At 63.3% G+C, this 11,434-nt stretch overlaps 1 protein-coding gene across 1 annotated transcript; it reads right to left on the bottom strand.

The window, feature by feature from the left end:
- Nucleotides 1-703: 703 nt before the first annotated feature.
- Nucleotides 704-8,123, bottom strand: TFAP4 (transcription factor AP-4). Its single transcript, XM_041407654.1, has 7 exons — nucleotides 7,877-8,123; nucleotides 4,683-4,848; nucleotides 4,154-4,252; nucleotides 3,483-3,653; nucleotides 3,161-3,298; nucleotides 2,017-2,175; nucleotides 704-1,910 (listed from the first exon to the last, which is right to left on the bottom strand). Exons 1-7 carry the CDS (start codon nucleotides 7,963-7,965, stop codon nucleotides 1,716-1,718), a joined length of 1,017 nt encoding a protein of 338 aa, XP_041263588.1. The 5' UTR covers nucleotides 7,966-8,123; the 3' UTR covers nucleotides 704-1,715.
- Between the last annotated feature and the right edge of the window lie 3,311 nt (nucleotides 8,124-11,434).

The raw sequence follows: 11,434 nt of genomic DNA, 5'->3' as shown, positions 1-11,434 counted from the left end.
AGGGGTGGGACAGTGGCAGTGGTGTGGAGAAGAGGGTGATGGCTCAGGAGCAGGAGCCACCCCTTGGCCAGACACCACGGATGGCCATGGAGTGGAGGGGCAGTGGGAGGGACCCACAGCCATGGGAGGATGCTGAGAAGTGGGTGCTCCATGGGAAAAGAGGAGCCTCCCCCCAAAAAACATGGAGAGAGATGAGTGCCTCCTGCCCTGAGCCATGAGTCAGCTCCATGGAGAGATGGATACCCCCATCCCTGGGGAAGGGGGACACAAAGTCTGACCCCAGTTCCCCTCAGCTGTGTGGCCTCATTAAAACCAGCCCAGATGTCCCCCACCTCCACCTCAGCACGGAGCTGAGCCCCGATGTGCCCATCACAGCCCTGGCAGGGCTGAGCCTTTAAATACAGCCTGAGTGCTGAGCAGGATCCACACCAGGGATCCTCTGCCTTTGCCTCCTGCCGTGATTCCCAGCGCTGGCAGCACTCCCTGCCCTCCCCACGCGCCCCAGAGGGACCGGTGTCCATCACGGTGGGATCCATCCCTGTCCCCACAAACATTAACGCTGGGACAGAGCTTCTAAAAAACCAAGTACAAACTTTATTTTGTTTCTTTACAAAGGCACGAGCCTCTTTTTTTTTTTTCAACTTTCTTAACAAAATAGAATAGCTTCTCAATCAACACAAAGACCTGAAAATTGTAAAAAAAAATACAAAAAAAAAAAAAAAAAAAAAAAAACCAAAAAAAAAAAAAAAAAAAGGGGAAAGGAACCGAGAAACAGCTGCAGCTGGGGGGGAACCTACTGAATACCACCGAGGCTCTACACAAGACTGGCCTAAAACCCTACAGCCGGGTGGGGGGCAGTGGGGCGAGGGGGGGACGCACAAAACAGGGACCCCCCACCCGCCACGACAGACCCAAGCGACACAATCACAAAATAGAAAAGCTCTTCAGAGCTGACAGACCCCACAAACCAGGTTAAGTGCTTAAAGGAGGGATGGGAATGGGGTGGGGGGGACAGGAATGGGCACAGGGACAGGGACGGGGTGTAAAAATCAGCCCCCAACCTGCCATCCCTGTGCCAAGGAGGTGGGTGTTGGAAATGCCGGGGAGGGATGGAATATGCCAGCCCTCCTGCCATGCTCCAATGGCATCATCCCAGGATTATTTCACTCTCCAAGGGGGTTTTCCCTGCCCTATGTGGGGTGCAGGAGCCATGGTGGTACCCTGAAATCAGGGATCCCTGTCCTGCCCTTGCTGCCATGTCACTTGGCATCTCCCCCCCTGCTTAAAAACAAACATTTAATTAAAAGGAAAAAAAAAACACAAGAGAAGGAAAAAACCAAATTAAGATCCCAACCAAAGGCCCTGTCCCAAGGGAACACCATCAGGAACAGTGGGGCTGCTGCCAGCTTGGCAGGATTCCCTGTGGGTTGGCAGGTGGGGGGTGATAAACCAGGGTGGGGGGCTGTGACCCCCATTCCCAACGCCCCCCACCATGCCCCAAGCCCCCCATGCCCCACTGTGGCCACTCCTAAGCCCCCACCCCCCTGGGAGCTGAAGGGTGACCTTTGCCTGCCTCTAACGCTCTGCTTTACAGTATTGGAAAAAGGTCATAAAAGAGACCCAAATCACGTTGTATTTTTTAAAAATTTCAGCATATTCTCTGACGTTTCCCCCCCCCGCCCCGGCTTCCCTCCCCAGCTGCTGGCTGGGAGGTGTCAGGGCAGCTCCCCGTCCCCCGAGGGCTCTTCTTTGCTCTGGTCCATGGAGTCACTGTCGTTGCCCTCGGTGTCGGAGGCGGTGTCGGAGGCGGAGGGCTCGGGGCAGGCGCGCGCTGGCGTTACGATGACGGCGCGTCTCTGCTCCTCTTCCTGCAGCTGCTTCTCCTGCGTGCCCTCGATGTGCTGGATCGCCTGCCCGGGGCACACACCGGCTGTCAGGACACCTCTGACCCACCCTGGGGATCAGGGACCCCCCTGAGCCCCCCACTGCCAAACCCCCCGCTGCTCCCCGGCTGACCTGAACGATGGTGTCCAGGTTTTGCCGGGACGTGGAGACCGTGTTGATGACCGAGGATGGGCCCATGGTGACCACGGTGACATGATGGGAGGGAGGCGGCGCTGGAACGATCACGGTGGGGTGGTGGGTGGGCGCTGGGGGAGCGTGTGATGGCAGGAGCTGGGGACAGAAGAGAAACCCCCAGTGAGCACGGCACGGCGGCGTGGGGAGAACACAGAGCCCAAGCTCCATAAAAGCTGAGGCATCACTCAGCTGCTCCCGTTCTCCATCCCAGCGGATGCAGGAGGATACCAGCTGAAAGCTGCTGTCACCTCAGCTTTGCAGAGTGGAACATGAAGGATTCCCCGTATCCCAAAGGGCAATGATCTGGGCTTTGAAGCCGGGAGAGGCAAGTGCCAGCCCCTGCGTGGCCAGGAATTCCCCACACCCCTCGGAGATCCTCGCTGGAGCAGCGGATGGGAAGATCCGCCCTAGCAGGAGGCTACGGAGAGTTCACCTAAAAATAGGCTGAACTTCCCCGGGAGGCGGCCGGCGGGGACCCTGCAGGGACACGGCTCTGCAGGAGCCCAAGGAGCAGGGAAGAAGCTGCTGTTCCTCCCTTTGAAGCTCCCAGAGTGGCGTGGCCCCGGGCTGGGCTCGAGGGTGGCAGTGCACAGGGACCGGCGCTGGCACAGCGCTCGCCTCCTTCCTGCACCACTGGCAAACCCAGCAGTCCCGGGGGAAAGGCTGAAGGTTCCCATCCCCTCTGCCTGCCAGTTTGACACTCCCCTTGCCCAGCCTGCTGGGTGGCAGGGAGTGGTTTGGGGATCCCTGAAGTTCAGTAGGAGGCACGCAGAGAAAGGTGAAGCCCCTGAGATGAAACTGTCTCCAGCAGCGAGTGGCCCTCCCTGTACAAACCCCTCTGTGCCAGGGAACAGAGCCACTTGGAAGCCATCACGGGTGGTTCAATCCACAGTCCCTCCCTGAGACACAGGGTGCCTGCAAGCACAGCCCCAAGCACTGTGGGGGGCTTTGGGCCACCCCTTTCCCAAATCACTAAGGGGAAGAGCTTTGCTGGGACATCAGTGCCCACAGGAGGTACCAAGTCCATCCCCAAACCCATCCCTCGTGTTCCAGTACCTGGGGGTGTCTGGGGTGCACTCACCTGGGTTCGGATCTGCTGCTCGCGCTCGAGCTTCTCCTGGTGCAGCAACCTCACCTGTTCCTGCTGCTGCTGGAGCTGCACCTGCTGAGCAATCACCTTCAGCTTCTCGGGGTACATGTGGGCCTCCAGGGAGCGAACCTGCGGGTCAGGGAACCCCAACATCAGTGGGGAGTCTGGCATGGCCCCTCAGTGGGAGCCAGGAATCCCCAGACGAGCACGGAGAAGCAGTGTCCAAAGCAGGTTTGGTGACCCCACAGCATGCTGGTGCCCCTGGGGTTCACTGGGGACACGGCAGAGGCTGCAAGAGGGCACCTGGCCTCACCTGCTCCTCCAGCATCATGCGGACCGAGCGTTCCTTGTCCAGCTGCTGCCGGAGCTCAATCATCTCCCGACGCAGATCCTCGGCCTTCTCATCTTCCCAGATGTCCGGCGAGCCGATCCCCTCGTCTTTGTCCTCTGCCCGTCGCCGTTTCGGCGAGGAGCCACTGAATTCCTGCCGTGGGAATGTGGTGTCATGGAAAGGGGGATGCTGTCCCTGCCATCCAGACATCTGGGTGATGCCACTCCCCACCAGAGCTCCATGCAGGAAAGGGTCTCCCTGGGGTTGTGTTTGATGCTTGGGGACAGAGCGGCTCCTGCCCATGTCCCCCATCCTGGTCCTCATCCCTGCAGCCTTGTGCCAACCTGATGATCACACTGACCCCAGTGCAGTTCAACCAGGGGACCTCAGCACCAGATCTGCTACCAGGCCATTCCCGACACCCAAATGTGTGGAAATAATAGAAAATGGGACCCGAACCCTTCTCCCCCTGCCAGATAAGAGATGCCAGGTTGAATGGGGTGCCCTGCCCTGCCAGGGGAACAGAAACATCTCCACTCTCTGGCTGAGCAGGTAAGAAGGTCCCACGCTGAGCCCAAGGAACTGCAATGACATCGCCACCCTGGCCAGCCAGGATTGTCCCACCCCCTCCTGTCCCATCCCTGGGGCAGTACCTGGATGAACCGCTTGAGCTGGGTGTTCTGCTGCAGTAGCCGAGTCTTTTCCTGCTCCAGGGAGAAGATGTACTCGGCCGTCTGCTGGAGGATGGCTGCCTGTGGGGGAGGCAGGAGGGGCATGCTGAGGCAGGAGACCCCGGTGTCCCCCCAGGCCTCCTCCCGGTGAGCTCTGCAAGCAGCACTGCTCCTTGCCTGTCCCTGGTGTCTCCTCCTGGAATCTGCTTCACCCCAGGTTCCCCCTGGTGAAACGCTCCAATTCACCTGCCTCGGGAACCCAACAGCTGCCTCCTCACCCCACTCCCCTCTGCACGGGTCCCCTCCTCACCCAGGAACATGTCACCATGCTCCAGGGGCACTGGGGGCTGTCACACACTGCCAGCTCACTCCAGAACACCACGTTGGGGATGCACACCCACTCCAGCTGGGAAATCTCCCCAGGAGAAAGCTCCATCACCAAGTTAACACCCAAATGCCCCAACTCCACTTTCAGCCTCTCCACGTGCAGGACCATGTCAATCTTGCTCACCTTGCTGAGCTTCTCCCCATCCGTGTGTGGGATGAGGGTTTTCAGGGACTGGAAGCCAGCATTGATGCTCTGCATCCGCCGTCTCTCGTTGCTGTTGGCGATTTCCCTGCGTATCCGCCGCTCCTGGTCCCGCTGAGTCTCTGGAGTCAGTGGGATGTTGGCCAAACTGTGAGAGAGACCCAGGGTTAGGGAAGAGGGGGCTGCACCCCTGCTGCCAGCTCACTGCATCCCCCCTTGCTTTGCAGTGATGGTCCCGAGCCACCAAAGGGACGGGTGACACAGAGGGGACGATCGCTGCGGTGCTGGGAATCACCGAAGCAGGTGGGTGGGTTTCTCCAGCCCTGTGTCCAAAGCTTTGGGGGATGCACTGGCCAAACAACGGCCCTGCTGCAGCCCCCTGCTTCCACTGGGCTCAGACACACTGCCCAGTGCCCAGCCTGGGCGAGGGGACCCCCAGGTGGGCGAGGAAGGCTGCGGGCTGGCCGGCTGTGTCCCCGCGGGCCGGCCGGCGTGTGTGGCCCCGGGAAGGCGGCTCCCTCCCTCCCGCCCTGCTGATGGCTTCCAGATGACAGCTCCCAGCAGAGAAGCCCCCGTCCCACCCCAAGCCGCAGCTCCTGCCTGCTTCCTGTCGCTGCCTCCTCGCCCCCCACGCCCTTGCCCCGCAGATGGGCTGGGAAATGCCGGCATGGAGGGTGAGGGTTCCGGGCAGCCAACACCCACGGGGTCCAGAGCACCAGACCTGAGCAAAGCTCGCTGCCGTGGGGTCCAGCTTCACCCACACCCCACTTCTTCCCCGAGGGAAGCAGGGCAGAGGTTTTGGATCACACCGTGCCAACTCCCCCCAGAGTGCAGGCAGCCGGCACCCGCTGGCGCCGGGGATGCTGCGAGGCACCAAAGACTAAACACAGGAGCCGGGCCGCCAGCACGAGGCGAGATAAGGCGGGCTCCAGCCGCCCGTCCAGGTGCCCGGCGGCTCCGGCCCGGGGAGATGGGAACATTCCACCCAGAGCCTTGCCAAAGCCAGGCTGGCAACCAAAGCCCAGCATCCTGCCCTCACTGCCCTCCTGGTGAGGCCAGGGAGGAAGCACGGAGGTTTGGGAGCGAGGGGATGGATCTGAGGGATCCGTGCAGCACCACCATGTGCCCACGCAGGGACCAGAGACTCTCAGGCCACTCATCACTGCCTGCTGCAACTGGAGAATGCACCACAACTCATCCATGATACACAGGGATGGGGAAAGACCCAGCTCATCCCAGAGGGATGGGAAAGGATCCTCACTCAGCCTAAGAAGGGGATGGATTCCACGTCTGTCCAAGGGCACGGGGAAGGATCCCAGCTGTGCCCAGCAAGACAGAGAAGAATCACAGCTCATCCCAAGCAGATAGGGAAAGATCCCAGATTACTCTAGAGGGATGGGAAGGATCTCTGCTCATCCTAGAGTTATAGGAAAGGATCCCAGTGCATGCCAAGGGGATACAGAAGTACCCCAGCTCAGCCCATGGAGGCCAGGAAGATGTCCCCAACCTCTGGGGCAGTGTCCCAGGCTGATGCTGGATGCCAAGCACGCACTGCACTGGCTCACTCACATGCAGTCCTGGGGGTGTGGAGCTGGGATGGGTGCCCAGGGGTCTGCCCCTCTCTCTGGGAGCAGCCTTTGCGGCATGGACCAAGAGCTGCTTGCAGCAGGATTGTGGCACAGGGCTCCCATCTGGTGGTGGCTGTCACCCACCTCCCTGCTCCTGCTGAAACCAGCCCCAAACTTGCCCCAAAACACACCAAACCCTGCAGGTCTTGGAGACATCGCCCCTCTTGGGGTAAGGAGGTGGCTGGAGCACTGCTCCAGGATGTGGGACCACCAGACACTTAAGGGGAATGGGATGGAGAGGCCCAGGACCGGGCAGCACGGAAGTGGTTTCTTAAATACTGGGAAAGGAGGAAGAGCCTGCTTCCTTGCCGGCAGACCTCCCGCAACCTGCCCCAGCTGCTCTTCCTGGGAAGAGACCTGGGAAGTGACAGTGAAATATGAAAAGGGCAAAAAGCCATGGATTCAGACAGCCAGCATGGCCAGGGATGGGGTAGCACAGAGGCAGGGGGAGCAGGTGGCACCCACTGAAGCCCTGGGGGGTCTCCAGCCTGGTGCTGGTGCTGTGGGGTTTGTGTCAGGCAAGCAGAATTTGGTCTTTCCCACGCTGGGGAGGACATTTCTCTTGCCTGGACCTCGAGGGAAACAAACCCATGTGGAAGTTGGAGCCAGGCACAAGTCAGATGCCCCACTGTCCACTCATGTCCAACACTGATCACAGCTTGTGCTGCGGGTTGTGCTGCAGGGCAAGGGAGGCACGGCCATGGGGGCAGGGTGCCCCCAGGCTCCTTGAAGTCACAGGTAGGGTGTTCCCCAACCTGCAGGCATGGCATCCCCAAGTTCACAGGCAAGGTATCTCCATGCTTCCATGAAGGGCACTTCTAAGCTTACAGGGTCAGGGTACACCTGAGTGCACAAGCAGGATACAGCCAAGTGTCCCCAGCACCCCCAGTTCACAGGCAGGCTGTCCCCTAGCACCCTGAGCTTGCAGGCAGGGTGTCCCCGAGCTCCTCGAGGTCACAAGCAGGGCAGCCCCCGACACCCGAGCTGCATGCAGGGTGTCACCCAGCGGCCTGAGCTCCAGGCAGGGTCTCCCGGAGCTCGGGGCAGTGGGAAGGCTGCTCCCCGAGCTCTGCCCGGTGCCGGGGTCAGTGTGGGGCCGTGCATCCCCAGTGCCCGGGCGGGACGGCCGCACCCCCTGCCCGTGCAGGCACCCCCCAACCCAGGGCCCGCAGCGACCACCGCGAGGGACCCCAGAGAAGCCGCCCCCATCCCGCCCTGGGTCGCGGCCCCACCGCTGCTCCTCCGGGGGGGCTCAGGTGCGGCCACTCCCCGGGATCGCCGGGACGAGCCCCCCAGGCCGCGGGGCAGGAGCAGCACCCCGAGGGGCCGGGCCCCCAACACGTGCCGCGGGCCCGGGCCGCCCCACAGCCCCGCGGGCCCGGCCGTTCGTGCCGCCCCACGGCGGAGCCGGGCCCGGGGGGCTCAGCGCGCNNNNGTGGGGCCGCGGCGGCCGCGCCGCTCCCCCCGTTCTCCGCTCCCCCCTTCCCCGCCATCCCCCCCCGGGCCTCCCGAGACCCCCGAGCCCGGGATCTCCCGGCGCTCCCCCACCTGCAGAGCCCACCGATGACCTCCTTCTCGGATTTCCTGAAGTGCTGCAGGGCCGGCACCTTGGGGGCCGGCACCATGAAGTACTCCATAACGGGGGCGGGGGGCCCGGTTCAGCCCAGCCCGGCTCGTCCCGGCCCGGTTCAGCCCCTCCCGGCCCGGCTCCGGCCTCTGCCCGCGGCCCAAGGCGGGAAACAGCTGGAGCGAGCGCGGCTCCCGCCCGCCGCCGCCGCCGCTCCCCCCGCCCCGCACCGGCTCCGCGTAAACAAAGGCGGCGGGAGGGGCCGCAGCGCGGCCGGAGCGGCACCGGGACACGGCGGCGGAACGCGGCGGGACACGGCGGGGCGGGGGGCGACTGGAGCGGCCGGGACGGTACCGACCCGTGCTGGCACCGGCCCGTCACACCGCGTCGCGTCCTGACCTGGCTCCATCCCATGCTATTCTATCCTATGCTACTCTATCCTATGCCGCTCTGTCCCATCCTGCCCTCATCCTGCCCTGTCCCAAACCCATCCCACCTCCTCCCATCCTGAGCTGTCCCCGTGCCACTCCATACCCATCACATCCTATCCTATCGTACCATACCAAACCCTACCCTATCCCACCCTGACCTGTCCCCCTCCCATGCCACCTCATTCTATCCTGTCCTGGTTCCATCCCATCCTACCCCATCTTATCCTGCTTTATCCTACCCCATCCTTACCTGTGTCCATTCCACCCCACATCATTCCATCCTGCCCTATCCTCTGCTATCCCGTTCCACCCTGGCCTGTTGTGTCCCTATCTCATCCTATTTCAATGTGACCTGTTCCCATTCCACCTCATCCCAGCCCATCTTGCCATAGTTCTGTCCTATCCTGCTCTATCCTATCCAGTCCTGATCTGCCTTGTCTCCATCCCATCCAGCCTTGTCCCTATCCTATCCTATCCTATCCTATCCTATCCTATCCTATCCTATCCTATCCTATGTCTCATGGTATCCTGACCTGTCTTGTTCCAGTTCCATCTAATCCTATTCCATCCTGTCCTGTTCCCATTCTATCCTGCTTTATCCCCATCCCACCTCATCTGCCCTACCCCATCCTATCCTATCCTACCTGTCCTGACGTGTCTTGTCCCTACCCCATCTTATCCCATCCTATCCTGTCCCCATCCATTGCTGTCCTACATCCCATTTGTCCCTCCCCATTCTACCCTATCCCCATCCCAATCCCACCTAATCCCCTCTCCATCCTATCCTACCCCAGCCTGGCCTCTCCTACTTCTGTCCCGTCCCATCCCATCCCGTCCCATCCCATCCCTGATCCCAGCAGGGTCTGGCTTTTGGGGGGCTCAGGGGGCTGCCAGTGGCTGGGGGGAGGGGGTGTCACAGCAGCCCTGGGGCTGTCCCAGGGCTCGGGGAGCTGGGGGTGACAGGGATCCCATGGCTGGCAAGGGGCTTTGGGGAGGAGGCTCTGGGGGCTGCCAGAGGCATCCTGAGGGCTGATGGGGGGTTCTGGGGGCTGGTGAGGAGCTTGGGGAGTTGATTGAGGGGGGCTGGGAGCTGTCAGGGGGCTTGAGGATCTGATGGGGCGCTCTGGGGGCTGACAGAGGCGCTCTGAAAGCTGGCAGGGGACTCGAGGAACTGCTGGAGGGGTCTGGGAGCTGGCAGGGGGCTGTGGGGCCTCGCAGGGCTGTTGGGGGCTGGCAGGGCCATGGAGCTCGCAGGAGGCATAGGGGGCTCCGGGTGGGGGTGGCAGGTTCATGTGGCCAGGGGGCTTTTAGGGGGATGATAGAGGCTTTGGGGGCCTGTGGAGGTGCCAGGAAGGTGTGGGGCTGGCAGGGGAGCACAGGGCTAGCAGGAGCCATGGTGGGCTGGCAGGGGCTGTGGGGGGGTCACAGAGGGCACAGAGCTGGGAGGGGACTCTGGGGGACTGCTGGGGGAGCACAGGGCTGGCAGGGGCCATGGAGAGTTGGTAGGGAGCCATGGGGCTGGCAGGAGCCATGTGGTACCTGAGGGAACCTACCTGTGGCAGGTGACCTCCCCCACAGCCCCCCCAGCACTGCCTGCGTGGGTCCAGGGCCACCGGAGCGGGAACACCAGGGGTTCCTGGGGTGGGCTGTCACCCCGGAGGGGCAGGAGCCGGCCCTGCAGAGCAGGGTGGGCTCAGCCCTCCCCCTCCCACAGCCCGGCCCCGCTGGGAGCTGCAGGACAGGTTCTGCCGGGTGTCCCCTGGGCCCCCTGCCCGGCCCCCGCAGGGGCCCCACGGCGGGGGCTGCGCGTCCCCCCACGGCACGGGGACACCGCGTCCCCCTCCCTTTCATGGTGAGCCTGCTGGGGACACAGCGGCTTCTCCCCCTCCCGCAGGAAATCCCTCGGCAGGGTGGGATTTCGGTCACCCGCGTGGGACAGTGCTGCCCTCCCGCGTCTCCTCTGCTTGTGGCGGGGATGTTGGGGACACGGCGGCTCCCCCACAAAAACACCCAAACCACGGGTGGGACGTGGCTTCGGCCGCCTGTGTGGATCAGAACTGTCCCTCCATTCGTGTCGCCCGTTCTGCTGCGCGGCTGTAGGGGACACAGCAGCTCTGCCCCCGCCAAAGAAAACCCCAAACCGCGGGTGGGATGTGGTTTCAACTGCCCGCCTGAGACAATTGTGCCACTCACTCGCGTCCCACCTTTTGTGGGGCTCCTGGGGACCCGGCAGCGCCCGCATGGAACAGAGCTTCCTCCCCGTGTGTCCCTCCCTTTCGTACGGAGGACACCGCATCTCACCCTGAAAAAAAAAAAAAAAGAAAAAAAAAAAAAAAAACAAACGGAAACAAAACAACCACGGGTGTTTTGGTGGGGTGTGACTTCAGCCACCCGCCTGGGACAGAGCTGTCCCCCACGCGCGTGTCCTCCCTCTTATAGCGGCGCTGTTGGGGGCACTGCAGCCTTCCCCGCAAGAAAAACCCCAACCAAACAAAAAACGCGTGGGGCAATGTTGTGTGCCCCCCTCCCTGCCCCCCGTGTCGGGGGGGGGGGGGTTGGGGACACCGCAGCTGCGTTCCGCCCCCAAAAGCAAATCACGGGTGGGGTGTGCCCAGCCACCCGCGTGGGCCCCGGGGGAGGGACCCCCCCGGCGAGGCTGCAGCATCCGGGCCGGCCCCGCCACATCCTGCCGCCGGAAGGAGCCGCGGCCCCGGGACAACCCCCCCGCCGGTGACGTCATGCGGGGGCCCCCGCCAGGCGTGACGCCAGCCCCGCTCTGTGACGTCACGCGACGGGCGGGCGGCGCCGCTCCTGCGGGGAGGGGGATCCCCCCAACCCCCATTTCCCCGGTGTGACCCCCACCCTCCCCCCCCGAGCCGCCCCGGTACGGGGTGGGGGCTCCTGTGGGTGCCGCCCCCCGCCCCGCCACGTCCCCGGGGGGGACAGGGACACGCGGAGAGGACACGGACACGCGGGGGAGGGGGGTCGGCTCTGCCGCAGCGTCGGGGTGACCTTGTGCGGGGGGGCGGCGGGTCTCCCCCCGCGGGTCCCCCCGGGGCGGGGCTCGGTGCCCCCCGGTGCCCCCCGCGGGGGCGGGGAGGGGCCGCC

The sequence above is a fragment of the Onychostruthus taczanowskii genome, unplaced genomic scaffold, assembly GCF_017590055.1.
Source record: "Onychostruthus taczanowskii isolate IOZ18803 unplaced genomic scaffold, ASM1759005v1 scaffold10, whole genome shotgun sequence".
In the NCBI taxonomy this organism is placed as follows: Eukaryota; Metazoa; Chordata; class Aves; order Passeriformes; family Passeridae; genus Onychostruthus; species Onychostruthus taczanowskii.
This window is presented reverse-complemented; position numbering and strand designations above follow the sequence as displayed.

Coding starts and splice junctions, on each gene's coding strand:
- TFAP4 (XM_041407654.1), bottom strand. CDS start 7,965: ATGGAGTACTTCATGGTGCCGGCCCCCAAGGTGCCGGCCCTGCAGCAC. Junction 4,253..4,682: donor ATGGGGAGAAGCTCAGCAAG/GTGAGCAAGATT, acceptor CCTCCCCCACAG/GCAGCCATCCTCCAGCAGAC. Junction 2,176..3,160: donor AGCAGCAGATCCGAACCCAG/GTGAGTGCACCC, acceptor TTCTGTCCCCAG/CTCCTGCCATCACACGCTCC.